The sequence below is a fragment of the Drosophila mauritiana genome, chromosome 2L (genome assembly GCF_004382145.1).
Source record: "Drosophila mauritiana strain mau12 chromosome 2L, ASM438214v1, whole genome shotgun sequence".
Classification (NCBI taxonomy): domain Eukaryota; kingdom Metazoa; phylum Arthropoda; class Insecta; order Diptera; family Drosophilidae; genus Drosophila; species Drosophila mauritiana.
In genome coordinates, this window is record NC_046667.1 from 19,443,419 (window position 1) to 19,464,697 (window position 21,279).

General features: G+C 46.4%; 1 protein-coding gene across 9 annotated transcripts in view; it reads left to right on the plus strand.

Annotated features, from left to right (window-relative positions):
• Positions 1 to 21,172, plus strand: part of LOC117147746 (protein sickie) — a 154,552-nt gene extending 133,380 nt beyond the window's left edge. For 6 of the 9 annotated variants that reach the window (XM_033314771.1, XM_033314790.1, XM_033314763.1 and 3 more), the window contains 4 exons: positions 17,335 to 19,169; positions 19,225 to 19,480; positions 19,545 to 20,024; positions 20,086 to 21,168. In XM_033314771.1, the coding sequence (XP_033170662.1) occupies positions 17,335 to 19,169; positions 19,225 to 19,480; positions 19,545 to 20,024; positions 20,086 to 20,205 (2,691 nt within the window). In that variant the 3' untranslated portion in view covers positions 20,206 to 21,168. Of the gene's footprint in view, positions 1 to 8,065; positions 9,499 to 17,334; positions 19,170 to 19,224; positions 19,481 to 19,544; positions 20,025 to 20,085 lie in introns of all 9 variants that reach the window. The other 3 variants (XM_033314825.1, XM_033314815.1, XM_033314754.1) reach the window with 3 other exon arrangements.
• The last annotated feature ends 107 nt before the right edge of the window (positions 21,173 to 21,279 follow it).

Sequence of the window (21,279 nt, forward strand, 5' to 3'; positions counted from 1 at the left end):
AAAAAAAAGAGAAGGAACTCAGGGTCGTAAACTCCCAAAATATTTTAATTGAGAGAATATTGCAATTAATTATGCCGTTATTCCAGCGAACTTTTTGCCAGCATCCTTGATGAAGATTGATTTTTGCAACGACGCCGCTGCTGCGCATACATTTTCACGCGCAGCTAATCAAAATTAGTCATGCCTGAAAATCGGAGAAGGTGGAGTCCATCGGGGGTGGGGGAAAGGAAAATTAGTTTTTAATTTGTAATTTTTCGCACACCGACAGGAGTCAACTTTGATGTTGCTTTTGATTTCTAATAGCCGTTTCTCTTTGAACTGCTCGGCCGGCGAGAAAGTGTGAAAATCGTCGAAGGAAAACTGCTCAAGTTTTCCAGTTCAATTAGCCGCCTCGGATCGCCGCCGATCGCACAAGTCCATAACAATTTCCGGCCAAGCGATCGATGGGCAGCCCGAGAAACACATGTTAGCAGCAGCTATCAGGAAAGTATCGGGAAAGTATCGCAAAAGCATCCCAAGATCGCCAGCCTTTCCCTGAAGACCCCGACTTGCCTGAGCCGATATAAAGGCAGCAATTTTGCTCACTTTTCTGTGATTGAAGTACTCTGGAAATGGCAGTGTCTACTCCAATTTTGTTTGTCGAGAGTTGATTTGCCGTCACTTGAATCGAGGAAGAGGAAAACGATGTCAAATGCCTGCAACTCAACCGACTTTGGATGCCGCCAAACAGTCTGTCTCCATCTGGCAGTATACGTATGTCGCCCTGTCGGGTGATTTGCATTTCCCCGTGTTTGATGTAAATGCCATGTAAATATTTGATCAGCCCGGTAAACATATGTGCACTGCACACAGGGCCAGCCCAGAAACACTTAAAGAAATGGGTTGGAAGACCGCGGCAAGGGGCACTTAATTAATGGGCGAATTTTATGAGCGGACCCGCGGACCTGTGACCCGCATCGATATGCCTGCTACTGTTCGGGCTAATGACCGCCGAAATCCCAGATATCGGGACCCAGGGCGCCTGTCCGGCATACTTAAGTAGAGTCCCGTTGAGGCGCTACCTGTTCTGCCCACCAGCGATTGGGTCGGGCTTAAAGGGTTAAGGCTCGGCTCGGTAGATTCTTCTTTGTCTTTCTTAATTGCCGAAAAATATTGTGGTTTATAGCCGAGCCCGGAGAAATGATAATTATGAGGAGAAATCAAGAAAAGATTGTCGAGAGGAAACTATTAAAAAGGAAATTGTCATGGGAAAACAAAGTGTGTTGGAGGAATAGACACAGTCATGCTACGAAGACAAAGAAAATTCGGGAGGTATAATTTGAAAACGAAACATTTGTACACCTTAAATAAAGGTGAAAATAATTATGCACAGTGGTTGAAGAATAGTTCTATTTTTTTTCTTTTGCTTGCAAATAGCGGGGTTAATTTAATCGTGCACTCAATATGAAAGATCTACTAAGTTCAAGTTTCATTTTATACCTCAGAGTTTGCCAGAATATAACTTGGCTTTTGTGCTAGACCTTATTTTCTTTATTAATTATTGCTTATACTTGGTTCCTAACTAGCCAATTTGAATGTTTAGTAAATACAGTCCAGGAGCAGCCTTATGGAATAGATGGTCCTCCATAGCCAATGCAGTAATTACGTAAGTGCAGCTCGAGTCGCTCTCGTTGGCCAAATTGCGGAGTAGCCACCAGCCAAGGTTGCCTGTCAAGTGTTTACCCTATTCAGATGCACCTTTCGTGGACGGCGTGTGCCGGCTAATTGGGCTGCACCTTTGGCAGCAGCTGCTTGCAGCAGGATGCAGCCGTCCTTGTGGCTTTCTGGCACTCTATAAAGAGGCATTAAAGTCGCCCTTTGTCTACTCTTTGTGCTGTTAAGCGAGAGGAGTGGCACCTTTTAAGGCCGAGGAATGCGCTCCAATCATTAATCAGCTGCGACTAATATTGTGGCAGATAGCAGATGAAACCCATTCCCAGTACCATTCCCATACCGATTCCCATTCCGCCGCCATGCACATATTTCTAATTGCAGTTGACAAACACTGAACTGAACCCATTGAGCGGGCATCCAACTCGACCCGCCTGCTCCAGATCCACTCCATGATGGTTCTCGGAAAGGCCAACTTCAACTGAAAAATACCCAGCCCTTTTCTTATCTGGGGCTTCCATTTAGTGCTTGAGTTTCCACGGAAGGCGCTCCCTTTGGTTCTTGAAAATTTAATTATCATTCTCCCAGAACATCACTTGTTCTCGGCGAGGTAGATGAGTATGGATCAATTTGGTGAATTGAAACGATCGCCAGGGGTGGAACCTGTACTGTATAATTTCCGATGGAAAAACGATTTAATAAATGAGTTGGCTCTGCCAACACTTTTCCCAATGTCCGACCAACTTAATTGACTTTCCTCACTTGATTTACGGAGTCAACATGCGAGTGGGAAATAGGATAAGCAGATGGCGTATCTGAAGACATCCATCAATATGTCCGGACCTTGTTAATCGCATAGAAAGCATCTACGAATCTACCAGAGACACCCCACTTCCACTTCGCTTTCGAACAAAACTGGAAAATTTGCATATGACTCAAAACAGACCGAGAAACAGGAGTCCATTGTGAAGTCATAAAATAACAAAAAATCCGAATGGCAGCGTCTAGAAATCTAATCAAAACGATAGCCTCTTGAAAATGGGAATCGAGTTCGGTCCGGTCTCTGGTAAACAAATCACGTCAGCAGACCATCTATCAGTCTTGGCCTCAGTCTCGGTCTTGGCCAGTCTGGTTCGAATGCTTAAAGCTAATGAAATGCAATTGGAAATTTATTGGTTTTCACGGCGATAGGGCTGCGTCTGAATTCCAATTTTCGGCCAGCCGTCCTGTCAGCTGGGGAGCTGGAACTTCCACTGGAGTTCCACTCGAGTTGTCCGTAATTACAACTCGGGGCAACTCTTCCTCCCAGTTCGCAGCGGCGGCTGGCCGTCCACTTGGCGGACGGACAACTACAACTACAATGGGGGCTGTAGTATCTGGAATTATTGTACATGCACACAAAACAATGACGACAACTGCACATCAGTCTGTCAGTCTGTTCGGTCTGCTCAGTCCGCTCAGTCTTTTCAGCTCAGTCGGTTGGCAACCAGGCTGTGTGCATGTGGCATGCAACATTCGCCGCCCTTTCCCCTGTTGATTATGCTGATGAGTTTTTGGTCTCTGTCATATCTGGCGGCCCCCATCTTCGGCGCTAATAATAATAATGAAAAAGTTTTCCTCTCTCGCATTTTCGGGCCTTGCACTTCTTCTTTTTTTCGGGTAATGTAATGGTTTGGGTTAAGGGGTCGACTGTGTTTATGCCCCTCGAACATGCAGACCAATGGACATTATTACAAAAGCCTAAGCTGCAGCTGGAGCGGATTACTAAAGTGGCACCTCCACTGTAACACTTTACTCAGATGAAAGATGTCAAGGAAAGTAGTCACGGGATTTCCACAGAAAAATACTGTATTAAAATCTTTAACATTTTACGGAAAAGCAGAATAGTGGGCTGCACTTGTATCTTATCAATATCATTTTATCTGCGATAGACAAATATTTTTAATAGCCAGTCATTAAGAAGGCGGAGATAAGCCTGCAGATACTTTACTTTGCAGAAACTGGCTAAAATCCGATTATCTACCAACAGCTTAAGTGCATGCAAATCTTAGATTGCTGCCTTCTTATCTCATTAAGCGGCTATTAACTGGCTTGCTGCGCCATTAACTTACATAATTCCAGTCGAGATGGACGCCGTTTTTCCGTACCATTCAGACCGAATCTTCGATTGAAAACGTTCTGGCTTTTATATTCATCGAATTGACCTTCGTTATGCAATGGCTGGCGATTCCACCCCCAGTGAATTGCTATTCAGAAACTCGGATGCAGTTGCAGCATCTCGCGCCTCAAGTGACTCTTAATGAAATGCATTAAGTCTATATATAAGGCACTCTGACGCAAAAACTCATTTCCCCATTCGAGCCAGCCTCTCGAGTTACACGGCTAATGTTGTTATATGGTCTACGATATTGCACATCTCGCAGCGTTTGCCAGTGGACGATGAAAAAGAAACTTAAATTAGCCTCAATTGTTTATAATTTCCACAAAAGTGCTTATGCCGCTGTCAAGTGCGTCGAGTGAGGAAGTGGAGAACGCCGGGGATCGTCTTGCCGCCATTTCGGGCTCGGATTCGCTCTTCTGGCCGATTAAGAAACTCTAGGCTGGTGGGAAACCGGTTTCGCACTAAATAAGTCCACCCGCTAAAAATCAAATCCCCAGTTGGCCCAGACTGCACAGAGAAAAACCCCATTAACTTATGCAGATTTGTCTTATTATAATACAAAATGAACACTTTGAAGTTTAGACTCAATTGAAGAGAGCAAAGTAAATCCCCAAAAAACAATGCATGCAACGCATTCTAAACATCACTTGTTCGACTGTTTTTTTTTAAGTGTCATAAGTTCGGCTCATAACGGTGGCTCAGCCCCTTCCTTTATTTTCTGACCCTCTCGCACAGCAGGTTTCGTGCCTAATTAATGCAGGCTGATAAACTTCAGGGTAAGGTTTTAGGTAAAATATGTATGTTCGAGTATAGAAACTTTTGGTTTTGTAGATTGCTGGCGCTCCCTTTGCAAGACCTTTTATTTTTTGCATAAAAACAATAATTGTATAATTTTACGATCGCAGCTCGATCGCGGAGATAAACATTCGATGATAAGCCGGTTTTTCGGTGGAAACAATTTCGGCGTTTTAGGCGCCGCCGCTGTCAACGAAAAATGTTTTCGTAGCGCTAATTTTCATAAATTTGAAATAGGAGCCATAAAACACTTTAAAGGCGGGCATAAAATTGCTGTTCTCTAATTAATAATTTCTTAGAGTTTATTTGCGTCACGTTTTGTTACTTCAACACACCTTGAATGAGCTAATGGCCAAGCTTCTTGAGCAGTCGAATGGAGGCAAATAGAGCCCCAACAATTGAGTGGCTCTCAAGTGAATTGATGTTTAGCCAAAAATTATTTCAACCACACACCTCCTCCACCTGTCAAAATTGCCGCCCCAACAGTTCTGAGCTACTTAACTATGCAGTTGACAGCCCAAGTCGGCTTTGCGTTTTTGCGCACTTCAGATATTTTTTGGCTTTTTGGCTTGGGTTTTTATTTTCAACCAGTTTCGTCGCCATTGAGCACTCAGAATATTTTGGATATTTGCGCCTGACACAATTAGCCAACGAGTTTGGTGCCAGCCAATACGCCATTGTGATCAATGGAAGCCCCAATGTCAGCATCAGCAGTATAAATAGTTTTCAAGCGACCCCCAGTTCCTCTGTGGAGAACATGTGTTGAGTTGGGAATTCACGCTTTAATCATCAGCAGCTTTATACGAGTATGTGCTCGATTCGATCGCCTAAGCACATTAATCAAATTTTACCCCCGCGATCTCAGCTTATATATTTAAGCGCTGTTTCCTTATATACATACATTTCTGACGAGTCGCAGGCAATTTCCTTTTGAGATTTTGGCTGGCTGATAAGACAGCTCGGCAGCCTCGTCGTCTAGACTTGGGCCCTTTTATTTTTCAGCTGCCTGCCCACAGGAAAAGCATACAAATCTAGACAGACGCGACAGACACTCGCGATAAAGCCGCCAGTTCCCAGTTCCCAGTTTTGCATTTCGGCGAAAGTTGTCAATGCTGTCAAAGGTGCGTTACAGATAAACTAAAAAGTGGAGGAATAGCAGCAAACGCCTTCGCAGAGCAAACCAGTCCGTTTTGAACCCGTGCCATTTGGCCTGCCTCAAAAGTTCAGTTTTTACTATTTTAGCATAACAATAGATACCAAATGCACCATTAAATGCCAATGCAAGAGCTGCAATTGCATAAATTTCAATAGACAAAGCCAATTGGCGGGGAAAAATGCCAACAATTAGACGCCCACATGACCCAGAAAAGTCAAATTTCGAAGGGGGAAAAACTCAGACGCATTCCCGATGCCCTGTGGGTGCTTTGGGCCATTGAATTTTGACAAAACTTGATTTATTTTCGCTCGTTTCGAATTAATTTGCACGATTCGTGATTGGGTTGATTGAATTTTTCACCCGGCCAGTGCATCCCAAACTGCGGCCAGTCCTGCTCAAACTTTAGCCGCAGGGTGACTCACTGCAGACTCACTCCACTTTTTCTGTTTTCCTTGGTCTTTGCATAGGCCATAAATATTACACTTTGTCGCAAAGTCCTAGCCACATTATGTCTGGGTGTGTATAGCATATATTGAATGGTGATTCACTCTGCAATCGTCTGCTGGATCTGCATTGAAAGGTTTGATTGATTGCGTTGATAGATTCAAGGAGGAAAAAAGAGTTTTCATTGTGCGAAACGTCTATAACAAAGCACTTAAAAGATTCTCGTCCTAGTAATTTATATTTTTTATGTGATTATTTGTCCTGATGATCCTAATCAAAATGTTTTCTGTAAGCTACTGCAGCAATAAAACAAGGCTAGTTTGACAACATTTTTCCCAGTAAGTTGCTACAGTTCGTAATACTCGACCACTAATTTAGCTTAGATTCCTGTTCGGAGTGTTGCTCTAATCGCTGGAGAGCGTTAATTTTTAGTTAATTTCTTCATTCACATTGAGTAATTCCAAAATGATATACATTCCGTCGCATCGCCACTCCACTTCCACTCAAAGCAGCCCGCAATTAAAGTCGCTCTTTATTAGAAGCCCCAAACCCCAAGCCCCCGAGAACCGAGAAGTCCGAGAAGTCCGAGTGTAGCACACCATGAACTGCAATCAAAACAATTACAGCCAATTCACGCAGCGCTAAAAACAACAGCAACTGTCCAGAGCAGTCACAATTGCCACTTCTCACTCCACGAGCACTTCCCAGTCCACTCCCAACTGCAAGACCTACAATAAAAAATAGAAAAAAAAAAATTAAAAAAATAGAAAAAAGAGAAAATCAACAGCAATAAAGCAGAAACATTGAAACGTCGTTCGCAGTATGTTGATGACATTAGAAAATGGTTGTTTATTGCATTTCCTTGTTATTGTTGCCGCTGTCAGCTAACCAGACGCATGGCCAAATGGCAAACTGGCAAACTGGCAAAGTCCGGCAGTCGAGCTGTGGTGTTCTATGTAGCCCCAGCCCCACAAGGAACCAGAACTCCTTCGTGGCTCCCAAGTGTCATCGAACCGAACCGACAAACCAATTGACAGGCAGACTCAGCCATAGGAATCGGTTTCGATGCGGGATGGGGTTTGTGGCGACTCCATCGGATCTCGGGATGCCACATGCTTATAGATATGTTCAAGTGCCGTTTGTGTCAGTCGAATGTGTCGCGCAGATGATAGAACCCATGACACTCGGCTGAAATGAAATATGAGATATAGTTTTAGGGGGAAGTAAGCATTAATTGTACTTGGTTCCTTAGGTATTTGTATTTAGTTATGGAAACTGACGTTTAATGATATACATTTTTGGTACCTAGTCGGTATTTGTTCGCCTTCGTCTTCACAACTTTCCCTTTCTTTGAATCCCCCATGCATTTAACACCCACTCTAATTTTCTGAACGATCCCAACCTTCAACCAGCCATCGTATCCATTAGACTGCCCTCCAAAGTGCTGCCCCATCAAGGGGGTCTAAGGTGCGATAGTTTCGCTTTTATTCCACGTTTCTATGGAGGATGTCCGTCAAAATCCGACACAACGTGCGTCATGTGGAATAGATGCTAATTAGGCGCTAATGAGACAACTTGGCCATAGAAACGAACCAAATTTGAGGGACAGGCACGAGTGCGGCTTTGGAGCGGAGAAAGATGGGCAGTCACTGGAGTTTGGGGCGTGACCGAGTTGAGGCCGAGTTCGTTGGACCGGCGGCTTCAATTTATGAATCCCAGGCTCAATTAAAAATGATTGATGCAGTCTTATCTCTTAAGTCCCAATGGGGGGCCCTAGCAATGAACAATCGAGTGCGCGAGTGGGGCAAACTCTATGTTTGCTTGCTTATAAATGATAAACCTCAATTTGAATGCCGCAGCAATTAATCAGTGTTTATAGTGAACGAATACAGAGACGGTCCAGCATGAAAACCATATGAGCATTAGTCCTAAAACTACAGAAAAGAACAGAAAAATGTCGGCAGTCAGTGCGAGTAATAGGCCGCCTCCATCGCCAATATCGGTGCCCATATACGATGGCTATGCCACGATACGAGCCCGCGGATTGACCCGATCCCGATCGATAAGGGCGGAATCGGAGAATGGTGCCCAACTCCCGCCGGTCTTGCAGAAACCCCGAAGGCAGAGAACCATTTCCCTGAGGAGTAACTACAGTCTGCCGGGCGGTCAGCCGGAGGAGATTTACGCCAGGGCGAAACCTGTTAGAACGCCGACCATCGGGGATCTGGAACCTATATACACCAATCCCTCGGCGTTTCGTCCACTCTCGGATGCCTCGAGTTCCTCCGGAGGAGGCAGCATGCCCTGTGATTATCAGAATGTGAAGAAGAACTCCCGGTTCTCATTGGATTCGCTGCAGAGTAGTGCCACTCCAAAGACGCCCGACTACAATACTGCCGGTGAGGAGGAGCCCATCTTCCTGTACACCGCACCCGAGAGTCCGAAACGTAGACTGGACAGTGGAATCCGGAGCTCCTATGATAGTTCAGATCGCGGCTGCTACTCGCCATCACCCAGGATGAGCTTCGACATGCAGGAGAGGGACTGTCCGCGTCTAAGACCGCCGACCTTGCGTCACAACTCGGTGGGTTCAACGGGCAATAGGCGTCCCATGACCTTGTCCCTGAACGAGACACCGAGGTCGCCCACGGGACTTCCACCACCGGCGCCAGTTCGTCGGGAAAGCCTCTATGCCAAGCCAAAGATTTATGCCACGCCCATGCGACCGCCGACCAGTCCACGCCTTAATCTGTATGAGCTTCCAATTGTGACCCAAAGGAGCAACAGTGCCGAACTGCTGGAAAGATCCTGCACCAGCCAGAGTCTGGCCACCATCGACCAGGACGAGATGCTGGTGATCCCCAGTGCCATGCCCATGCTGCCCAACGCCGTGGATAGGCGATACCACACCCTGGGTCACATGAGGGTCAAGAGCATGGGCGCTGGACTGCATCGCAGCCTGGATGTGCCCACGGGCTCCATGTTGGACATGGCCAGCGGTGGCCACTGGCGTTACAGGGCAGGCAACCAGTCCGCCGGGAATATTTACGCCTCCGCCGAGGCCGCCGTCAGCGATCTGAACCGCATGGCTCCGGAGTACATGGATCCGTTGGACTTCAAGATCGGATGCCAAACCACGTTGCGGAGTAAGCCCTTGATTCCCTGGTACGAACTGGCAATCCGCAGGGACTTCAAGCGGCAGTCATGTCCTCCGATCAGCGGATCCGGCGTAGGAGGAGGGGTCTGTGGATCCTTAACCTTGGCGACCTCGCCGCAGGAGGACCATGAAGAGGTGAAGTACAAAACTAATTCAATAATAGGGCTAAATATAAAATGTGCAGTTCATCTACATAACATATATGATTCATATACCTCAATTTGGTTTGATGTACTATCTTAACCTTATTATACTAGCATAAATCAACTTCATTGCCTATGACCAACCCATCTTGGAGTCGCCTTGTTTAAGGGGAAGTAGGCAAACTGCTTTGAGAAACTCGAGCCATTTGTGAGAGATGAAAACTGCCTCTGATATCCGCTTGACAAACTGCATGCAACATTGGATGCTACAAATTCTATGTGGTTTGTTGCTGCGGTTATGGATTCAATGTGGTGCGTGTTCTGTGCCCGCTGATGTCTTCACCTGGAATTCCTCATCCGGCTTTGGCATTGCGAATGCAGCTCCCGCTCCAGCTGCAGCTCATCGAATATGGCCAAGCTATGCAGGAGCAGTGGGCCGTGGACATGAACCCGACGGCAAGTTGGGACTAAAGTGGCCACAGAATACCTGGTGAGGAGCGAGTCCCATTCAGAGTTGCCACAACTGTCAGTCGCCGTTAGATGCGATGCTTTTGTGCGCTGATTGATTTAATCAAAGTTGCATGAGCAGCCCGGCTCCGTAGGCCTTTGGGCACGGGTATATTTGGCCTATTAAGCCGGCAGGCCAGGCTGAGTCTTCACCCATTAGTTTCACGTCCCATGGATTACAGTTGGCGAGCGATTGGCTTTTAATCCCACGACGACAGCACAGTCGCATCTGTAGCTGCTGTCTCTGCAGTGGTGGCCCCAGCCGCTGATGACCAAAACCGATGACCTGGTTTCGTGGAACATGCAATTGATATGTCCACGAAAGAAGTCAGACATCGATGATGGGGTCTGCTAGCCATTGGAATGCCCTGTAGTGGCGATATTGATGTTGAAATCCACACTCGAGCAAGAATGTCATTGGTATTGACTAGGGCGTTTCTCTCACCTAGGAGACTGTTTTAATATCGTAATAATGGTTACTAAGTATTACTAATCTGCCTAGAATACATGCTCTTAGATTTAACCCTTTCATAGCATAGTATATCTTAGAATATCAAAGATTAGATCTATTATAATTAATAGACCCATAAAAGAAATCGCTCAGCATTAAGGCTAGGGCACTCAGTGGCCGCAATTTAATCCGCAAATGTTGAATGAATTAAGAGGCCGGAGGAAATATGCCCATTTATACCAACCTATATACCCAGCTCATTCCGAGCGACAATCCAACATCAATGGCGAAGCACTAAAGACAACAAAGCCGAGTGACTTCGTCGCCAATTGCGGGTCCAATCAATGTCAACTTTCAAAACAAATAAAGTTGCCATTAATGCCGCACGCTGAGTACGTTTGTTTTTTTTTCATATTTTTTTGTTCATTTCCCCCCCATTTTTTAGTAGTTTTTGCTCATATTCGATTTGGCGCGTTTTTAAAGCGGTTTTTAGGCTTAGCCCCAGCGACGCCGCCGACTGTTTTTAAGGCGTTTTTCGTGTTCATTTCATGTTTATTTATGAGCGGCTCCAACAGCTGCCAGTCCTCGATGGCAGTGGTAACCCGAGCTGGCCAAGATGCCGAGAAGTCCACTGTGGAACCGTGGAAAGTGAAATTGTCAGATGGCGTGTGAACAAGCGCCGCTGACAGTTTGGGGAGCACTGCTGATCCCAGATGGTCGGAGGTGATATCACAATTTTGATTGGGGAGTCAAGGGGTTGAAAGCCAGAAGTTGATTGCTTTTAATTGATTATATTCATCGCGGTATTTTGTTATTATTGTTCGGAATTTACATATTTGGCAATTGTTATTGTTGGACACAACTAGACTGTGAAATGATTGATGTGAATTTGATTACACTCTGCAGAAAGGTCGAATTGTTAATTGAATAATGTAAGATATAAAGCTGATTCAATTGAGCATTAATTGAGTGACCTCACCTGACGGCTAAAGTGTGGTTAACAAAGGTATGATTCAGGAATGGGGTGCTGTGCAGCAATTTGTGGCACCTTCTTATAGAATTTGTTAAACGGCTAAGACCAGAGTTTGTGGCAAGGACAGTTCGTCAACCGTTTGTGCCACTTTCGAAGTGCTGCCATGCATAATTAATAAATCTTTGGCTGACAAAACGCCAACAAATTGGCAACTCGAGCTGGCCTTAAGTAACTTGTTGGCTTTTATCTGTCGGAGATCGCTTATTAAAACAGTTGCTCTCTGATAAACGAGATGGCGAACCGGCGATTGTGGCGAGTGGTCGATTGCACATGAAATATATTCATATCGCGCAGATAGATAATGGTTGCAACTGCTGCACAGAGCCAACAAAGAAACTGGTTAGCCAACTAACTAACAGACTGACTGACTGAATCTCCGAGTGCGTCTTTCCCAATTGGCGGCCAGTTTGTATCTCTATCTCTAGACGATTCCCAAATGCTTCTCCGGTTTTCACCGCTGCCGCACCTGAGCTCGCCCGTTCAGTTTGTAATTAAACTATAAATATTTATTCATTTCACTGTGCAAGTCAGCAAATTATTCCGAGCTGGGCACGTGTTTGGATTTCGTAGTTTGTTCATTTGTCCGTTGGCTTTTTGTGGCCATTCGACCTGTCACAGGTGGCTGCGGCTCGAAACCAGTTTTTTACGAGTAGTTCTTGGGCCTGGTGGTTCCCTTCCCGAAAGACGGCCAACCAACAGCCCAAACCCAGCAAACAAAAAACAGAACAAAAAACTTGTTTCCGACCGCAAGACAAGCTGGAAAAGTGGGGGGAAACTGACGGAGGGGCAGGTTCACAAACACAGACGTGACCATGATGAAGCTGTTCGGTGAAAAGGACGAGTCGGTGCCGACTATATATACCCATCTATATGTAGGTATAGCCGTCTCCCCGAGGAAATCAGCGGCTGGCAAAGTAAACTCAATTCGACTCGAGCCCAGAATCAAAACAAACAACAATGGTCAAACGGAATCGAGCTGCAGAATCCAGAAACCAGAAACCAGTCACCAGAAACCCAAACTCAAATCCAAATCGAAATCCATATCTTTTGGCCTCTTGTTTGATAAGCAACAAAGAGGGGAAATGTAAACAAGCTCAAAACTTTTAGCTGCGATGTTGATTTGAATGCTCCACACCAATATTATTTGTATTGTTACATCGTCATCGTTGCATCTTCATTGTCTCTTCTTGGACGTGCCTCTTGTGGCTTCCGGTCTTGAAAGAAATCAATAAAAAACGACAGCAGAAGTATAAAAAGTAAATTGGAAAGGGGACCCAAGACCCTTGAATGCCCATTGATCGTCATGATCGCGGACAACCAAAGCCAGTCATTGCTGTGATTTTCATAAAGGAATTAACTGAAACAGTTCAGAACAACGATTACCAAATGGTCGTTTGGGCTGATCCGATTGATGTCAATAAACAAGCCATCAAATTATTATTTTTCTAATGGTTGGGTCATCATAAAAAGGGATATGGGATCCTATGAAATGTCGTCAGTATAGGGAAATGTTTTCTTTAAGAGATTCTAAAGACACCATGATGATGTACAAATATGTTCACTTTATATATGTATAATATTTATAATCCCTGCACTTTTCAATCAACTAATTTTGGCTCTTTTCTTCCTTTCATTGCAGGTAAGTTCACACACGGAAAAACACGAAAATTGCGAGGTGGTCGACGTGAGTTTGTGGTGCCACCATTAGCCAAATGGCATATTTATCTGGGTAGCATTATTTCGTCGGCGGGGCAGCAGAGGCAATTGTACAAATAATGGAGCCGCAATCGCGATCTTTCACCAGCCACTGGCACAGAGTCTTCCATTCTTGAAAAAGCAAAAAAAAATACGTCGAAGTTGCAGCGGAGACTGCGGCGGCGGATCAAAGTGGACTCGATTGGACTGTGTGGATACAACTTCGTTGTGGGTTTACGTCCTCCACCTCTCTCCACCGATCCGCCGATCTTCCCAGCGCTGTCCAAGATTTTAATGATGATTTGCTATTTTTTCCGCTCGCGGCTCCAATTCGCCTTGCCCAGGATCCTTGGGTCTCCACTCCGATTTGTGACTGTGTGCGCCACAAACAATCAGAACGGATTAGTTTGTTAATCATTTTATTATGTGGCAGGCCGCAGAACTCGATTCGATTGGTTCGCAGATGAAATTGTTTTTTGGCCGAAAAGAAGAAACCATCGTCAAATCGACTCCACGAATGGTTGAAAGGAATCCCAAGGCAGGAAATCCTGATTAGCGAACACAGCACGCTACTTAGTACCCAAAAACTGTGAAGTTCTTTTCTCGCAACTTTGAATGCTGAACAAGAGATACCCACTGTTAAAAATAGTTTCTATTTAGCACACGCTATCTTATCTACTTGAAGTGGCTTAGTCTCCTGCGATAGTGCAAGTCAGCTCCTTCTAATCTTTACTAGCAATCGAGCATGAGGGGGCTTTCTCAATCAACGCAAGGTCACATAGGTTAGAGTCTTCAGCTTCCATCTTCATCAGTTTTCCCCTATCGGAAAATTCAATCAGCTGTACAGGAAACACATTCATAATTCAGCAAGGTTAAAGCCATCAGACCTGGCCGAAAGAAACTTCCGAGCCCCAACTGACTGGCAGCTGACCTTGCAACGCCTTCCCCAATTAGTCATTACCTACCGCCCATCCTGGAAATACTTTCACTATTTTCGGAGACGGGGCAGATGCCTTCATCAATCATCAAATATTCCAATGCAAATTAGACGGAGACACGACCACGCCCCCGCCCATGACCGCCTACCTAGTGGAATAATAAATCAGGCAGCCAGTGACAACTGCTACAGTTTGCTTCTTTTGTCCAAGTCCAACAAATGTCAAGTGCTGCAGTTGCATGTTGCTGGTGTTGTTGTCGCTCTCGTTGTTGTTTTTGCGGGGCATAAATCATCGGAAAGGTCAAAGTGCACCCGCCTACGGCGTGTCGCCAGTAACACCACCAGTAAGCAGCAGAACGAGCACAGCAACATCTCGCTACAAGGGACGAACACATGGTCGCCTGATGTCTGCAGCAGTTGTCAAGTGGGCAACAGCAACAGTCGCTGCTGCTGCTGCTGCTGCTGCAACATGATTTATGCGCAGCAGCAACACCAACGGACAATTTCGGGCTGGCTGGATTTATTGAATTTTACAGTGGACATGAGCGGTGCGACCTACTTTTATCACCCACTATCGGCGGAACGCAGCCCATCGAAGGCCAACTATCTTATCGGGTTGAAACTTAATCAGCTGCTTATCAGCAAAACAGCATTTCCCCTGCTTAAACGCTGCTTTTAAATGTGTTTTTATTATTTTTCGGTTGGGGAAAACTCTGTACGGCCACCGTTGAACTTGAACTTTGTTTCGCTGTCTGCAAATTGCCAGCGATAAATTCTTCAATGCATCCCCCGCAACCCACCTCACCCACCAGCCACATTGACAGTCAAATTAAAGTTGGCAGTTTCGTTGGGGGTTCTGTTGCTGCCTTAGCCATTTAGCATATGGCCCCTCGCACCGACTGCCTTCTATAGCCCCTTCTATTCGCCGGTTTTTTACTTTCCGACTGCGTGTCGCTCGCAGCTGATGCATAACCGTTTAACGCTTCGTTGCCTCCAACGTGCAAATGAACTGCCGCAACAAGAGGCAACAGCAGCAGCAGCAACAGCAGCAACATCATCTGGTGCAACAGCATCGAACTCCCTTTTTTGTACCCACCACCGTACAGTTTGAGAGGCACTGAGTAGGGGCTTGGAGCAACATCATCGCTGCTTTTAATTTCGATGTCGTTTTTTCAGGCTGCTCCTTCTATTTCCCCCCTCTTTTCGCCGTTTTCCTTTGGGGGTCTTTAATGTTTGGCTTTTAGTAGTTGAAGAGGGTGTTTCCTTGCAAAGAATATTTTTCCGAACACTAAGATGGTTCTTAAATGCGTAAGAGACGGAACAAGTAATTTTAGAGCGAAAAAATGCCACAAATAACAAAGTTGCACTGGCAAATGCAACTGAACAATCAAGTATTTAAGTCATGATGCCTCGAATTTTATGAGCTAAGATCAGTTTTGTATTTACAACTAATACTTATTGAGTCAAAACTGATCCAGCTATATATTAAATCTTGTGGGTGGTGAACAAGTCATCTCTTTAATCTCGATCCGCTCTACACTTGAAATGATTTCTAGCAAATTGACCTGACCATATACGGTTGCTACCGAAACCTGCAGAGTATATAATTTTAAGCTTAATTAAATACCTTACTTATCGGAATTGACTTAGCTTCGGAAAATATAAGCTCGCCTAATGCCGCTAAACCAACATTAGCATTGGCATGCGGCAAGTTAGTTGGCTGGACATAGGAATGACCTCATCGCAATGATTGGCTACCGGCAAAACAAATCACACAGCTATGGGAAAAATTAAAAACAAATATAGCGAGCCATACGGATTACAGCAAAATATAATTGCTAGAATTGCCGCTAATCTGTATTTCAGACTATACCCCGATTTCCCACTTGTTCGCTGATATCCATCTAGCACGTTTCGCTATTTAATTAGCCACTCATTTATGCAAATTGCGATGGCACGCTCTATAGAGCTGCATTTTTAAACGGATATTCATCATCAGTAGATGAACACTCCCCCAAAGGTTTTTAAAGGTTCAAGGTCAGAGTGAAGCAATCTTTGGGGGCTGCTCTCGAATAAAATCACTGGCACTTTCCACTTTATCACCCACTCAAAGGAAAACGGCTCTTAAATCGTTTTAATTGTCGGCGGAAACGAAAGGATGTGCTCCTGCGGCTACCGCCTCGTACTGCGTGTCACGTTACCCATACGCACCGTAATCAATTTTTATGCTTGCCACATACGTGAGTTGGCAGCCAAACGAAGAGCCCTTTCCCAAATATGCCGAAGCGGAGAAAGTTGAAAGGGTTTCTACGTGGTTTTTTAATGCAAATCGTGCTGATTGTAATGTGCGCGGGTGGGCTATACACTTGTTGTGATCACGTTTGCCAATTCATAATTTAATTAGTCTGGCGCATTAAAACACCCGCCATGTCGCCCAATTTAATAATACTACAAATGCTAAATTACTTTACGAGCATTTCTGCCAGCAAGACGTAAAGATTGCGCTGCTTCCTCACAACTTCCTTGGCAATTACAACATCCGCTCTGACTCACCACTTTTCTTCTCCGAGTTTCCCTAATGACACTCATCAACTTGATGCAGAAATATATATATTTTCCTGGGTTCCCTAAACACATACATATACGTCACCAGTCACGTCGGCTCATAAAAAATAAGCAACGATGGCAAATGGTGACACAGGTTCTCAAATTCACACGGCCGAATAATTAGTATTAGAGAAGCAACCTAAAACTTTATCTGAAATAACTTACTCTTTAATTATTTAATAATCCAAAGAACTCAGCAAAATTAACATATGTTTAAAAGACAACCTTTGGCTGTCTATAAATATATAAAAAAGACTTCTTAAAAAGGTTCAAAATATCAAAATGGACTCAAAAAATAACTCAACAACTGTGGTTATGCATTCTCTAAGTGCACGTCTTTCTAAGAAGGAACAGAAGTTTTAAAAGTTCTTAAAGCCCGGCTTTTGGCCCGGCTTATTGTGCGTGAGTCATGTGGCCGGGTTGGGTTGCAAGTTGCGGCTGCAACGCCATGCATGCCAAGCAGCAACACCAGTCCTCAGAATGCGAGGCACGATCGAGATGTGCTCAAAACGGGCGATGATGGATTGTAGAGACCTGGCCTAAGCCCATACCCATACCCACCTTAAGCTAATCGCTCCTCTCATCTTCTTCCTTGCAGGCCCATGTGGTCACCGCCTTCGAGCAGTCGCTGTCCAACATGACCAACCGACTGCATCAGTTGACGGCGACGGCGGAGCGAAAGGACGGCGAGCTGACGGACATGCGGCAGACCATCGAGCTGCTGAGGAAGCAGTCCATCCAGGCGGGACTGACCACGGCGCACATGCAGAGCATGGGCGTCCAGACCCAGGGTCAAGGTCAGGTTCAGGGCCAGGCGCTGGGTCAGCCGGGCTCGGATCAGAAGCCACCGAACTCGGGTTCCCAATGCGCCATCAATGCCAACAATGGGTCAATGCCACTGGGAATGCAGCGCCAGCATAGCACCGACTCCATGTGCTCACTGAACTCCATCAGCTCGGGCTGCTCGGCGGCCCAGGACAAGAACAAGGCGAACAAGAAGAAGGGCTGGCTGCGGAGCAGCTTCACCAAGGCCTTTTCCCGCAATGCCAAGATCTCCAAGACGAGTCGTCATGTGGGTCACCATCATCATCACAACCACTCGCAGCAAGAGTTGGCCTCTGGGAAACTTCCCCTGCACAATGGTCACGGTGAACCCTTGGGACTGGCCTCGTTGGCCACCCAACCTGCTCCTCCCCTGCCGAATAGCAAGCAGAGCAGTCCCGCCAAGACCGTCACCCTCATAGACAATGCCAAGCCCATCGATGCCATTGACCAGGAGGATCAGCATGTGGTCGAGGACCTCAAGAAGCAGCTGCGCGAAAAGGATCTCGTCCTGACCGATATTCGCCTGGAGGCCTTGAGCTCGGCCTCCCAGCTGGAGAGCCTCAAGGAGATGATGAACAAGATGCGGGCGGAGATGATGTCCCTGAAGCACAACAACGAGCGTCTCCAGAAGCTGGTGACCACGCGATCGTTGGCCGGTTCGGAGGCCAGCTTGGGACAGGCCATCAGTCCCAATGGATCAGTGGCTGGAAGCTCTGAGGTGTCGAGGCGCTACTCCCTCGCCGACAGCAACAATCGCCCACCCATGGAACTCCCAGGTCGACTTAGTGAAGAACTTGAACTGGAGGAGGACTGTTTGCCACCTGCCCCGGCTCCCGAACAACCTCCACCACCGGCTCCCAATGGCGTCAGTGTGGCTCCCCTTAGTCCCAGTACCCACGTAGACCTAACGCCGCCACCTCCTGCCTTGGAGGCGGCACCTATGGCCAGTCCGGTGCACATGGCCAGTGCCACGGAGGAGTTGGCCGATGTGTGCGATGGCAAGAAGATAGCCATTGCCTGTTATCTGGGTCAGCCAGAGGCGTTTGCCAAGTACTGTGAGGAGCTGCAGGAGCTCGACGGCTTCTATGCCAATGGCCACGAGGCGGATAGCCAATCCCAAAGCGAGAGGAAGTCCAACTATGCCAGCGCCAGCTGCAACGAGTTCGTCATAGCCTGCACCTACATATCCGGCAAGACGACGTGGCAGAATCTGGACTACGTGGTGCGCAAGACCTTCAAGGACTACGTGGCGCGCATTGATCCGGGCACCAACCTGGGTCTCAACACGGACTCCATTACCTCGTACCACCTGGGAGAGGCGAAGCGGGGTCCCGAGATGGGATTCCCGGAACTCCTGCCCTGCGGTTACATAGTGGGCAGTGTGAGAACCCTATACATTTGCCTCCAGGGTGTGGGAAGTTTGGCTTTCGACAGCCTCATCCCGCGCAGTATTGTCCACCGATACATCAGCCTGCTCACGGAGCACCGTCGTCTGATCCTGTGCGGACCCAGCGGCACTGGAAAGTCCTACCTGGCCCGACGACTAGCCGAGTTCCTGGTAGCCCGCTCCGCCAGGGGCAATCCTTCGGAGGCCATTGCCACGTTCAAGTAAGTCTCAAAGAGAACACTATCTGTTCCATATTGCTAAACCATTTCTCCTCAGTGTTGACCACAAGTCCTCGAAGGATCTGCGTCAGTATCTGGGCCACATTGCCGAGCAGGCTGCCATTGCCAATGGAGTCTCCGAGCTTCCCTCTGTGATTATTTTGGACAACCTGCACCACGCCTCCGCCTTGGGCGACGTCTTCTCCTGTCTCCTGAGCGCTGGGCCCGCCAACAAGCTGCCCTGCATCATTGGCACCATGTCGCAGGCCACTTGCAACACCACCAACCTGCAGCTGCACCACAATTTCCGATGGGTATGTTGTATTGATGGACTCTACAAATTTGACCATTTCTTATTTGCTTCCTCACTTGCAACAGGTGCTCACAGCCAATCACATGGAGCCCGTGAAAGGCTTCCTGGGTCGCTTCCTGAGGCGTCGACTCTTCCAGCTGGAACTGCAGACGCAACATCCTCAGCCGGAGCTGGCGGCAGTGCTGGCCTGGTTGCCCTCCGTTTGGCAGCACATCAACCGATTCCTGGAGGTGCACAGCTCCAGTGATGTGACCATTGGTCCGAGGCTATTCCTAGCCTGCCCGATGGACCTGAAGGACTCACAGGTGTGGTTCACCGACATCTGGAACTACCACCTCTCGCCATACTTGGTGGAGGCGGTGCGCGAGGGAGTTCAGCTCTATGGACGACGAGGAGGCGCCTGGAACGACCCCTCCGCCTTCATTAGGAACTCCTATCCGTGGCCCTATGGTCCGGACTCAGTGCCTCCACTACGGCAAATAAATGCCGAGGATGTGGGACTCGAAGGCGTGGCCCTAACCAACGGAGACCAACAGGATCCCTTGGTAAGATACAGGACTAACATTGCTCCTTTGACTTTCAACTCATGAGGCGTTTCGTCAACAGCTCAACATGCTGATGCGCCTGCAGGAGGCGGCCAACTACTCGGAGGCCCAGGATCAGGAGTCCGATTGCGCCAGCCTGGACTCGAATGTCACGCCCGAAAGTTCCGCTGGAGCCGAGTGAACAGCTGAAGAAACCAACCACTTCGTACATGCCAAATTTAGATGGACTAACTGAGAGGAACACGCCAGCTGAGGGTCTGCTGCACCCAAGACATCCTTGCCCCCGCACAAATGAGACTTCTTGCACTACTTTCGCAGCGAGGTTCAAAAGCAGTTCCAAGAGTTTTCCATTTGCACCAAGTCACCGACCTTTCCACCCATCGTTTCTAGGCACTCCCTGCCATCTAGAGTAAATTGCACTTTTTAGCGCACTTGTTAAAAATGCAAATTGTCCAAGCCACAAACTGAACCTGATAAGGAAGCACTACCATCCCAAAAAGCAAGGACCCCGGCTGCGTTTCCGAAAAACCCAAATCTTGAGAAAAGAAACCTTAACTAACATGAAATGTTAAAGAGATAAGACGAGTGAATTCATTATTGTACATATAGAACAAAGTAACCCCAAATCCCCTATGCTTAAGTGTGAATCTGACCGACGGTCTAGACTTTTTATACCCTTTATCCCAGCCCAGAACCGGCGGATCATATGAATTAAATCGCAACTAATACCTAACTCTACTGTAAATGTAGCTATAAGTTTTTGCTACTACCAATTTACAAGATGTATAGTTGAAGAAAAAAGCTTTCACTTTAGTTTAATTATTTGCGTAATTATCATTAAATATTGTTACAAACATATTGCATATTTATAAAGCCCAATAAAGCAAAATACCATTAACATATTTATTATGCCAAGCGGCGCTTAAACACAGGAATACGCGAAAGTGAATACGTAATGCCCCATCCTCGATAAAATAGCTAAATTTCCGAACTCCAGATCCCTATCGAAAGATAAGCTCATGTAATACCAACTCAAGCAGCAAACTATATGATACGATAAAGCAAATTATGTGTCTCTGTCTAATTTAAATGTGTGCATTTATGAGATATGACATCAAATCAAAATAAAATATAATATCAAACATTCATTGTGGTTTATCTTCTCGCGACCAAATATTCCGCCATGTTGCGATGCACAATAAAATATAATGGTTGCTGTATCCTTATTTTAAAATATTTAGATTTAAATATCCCG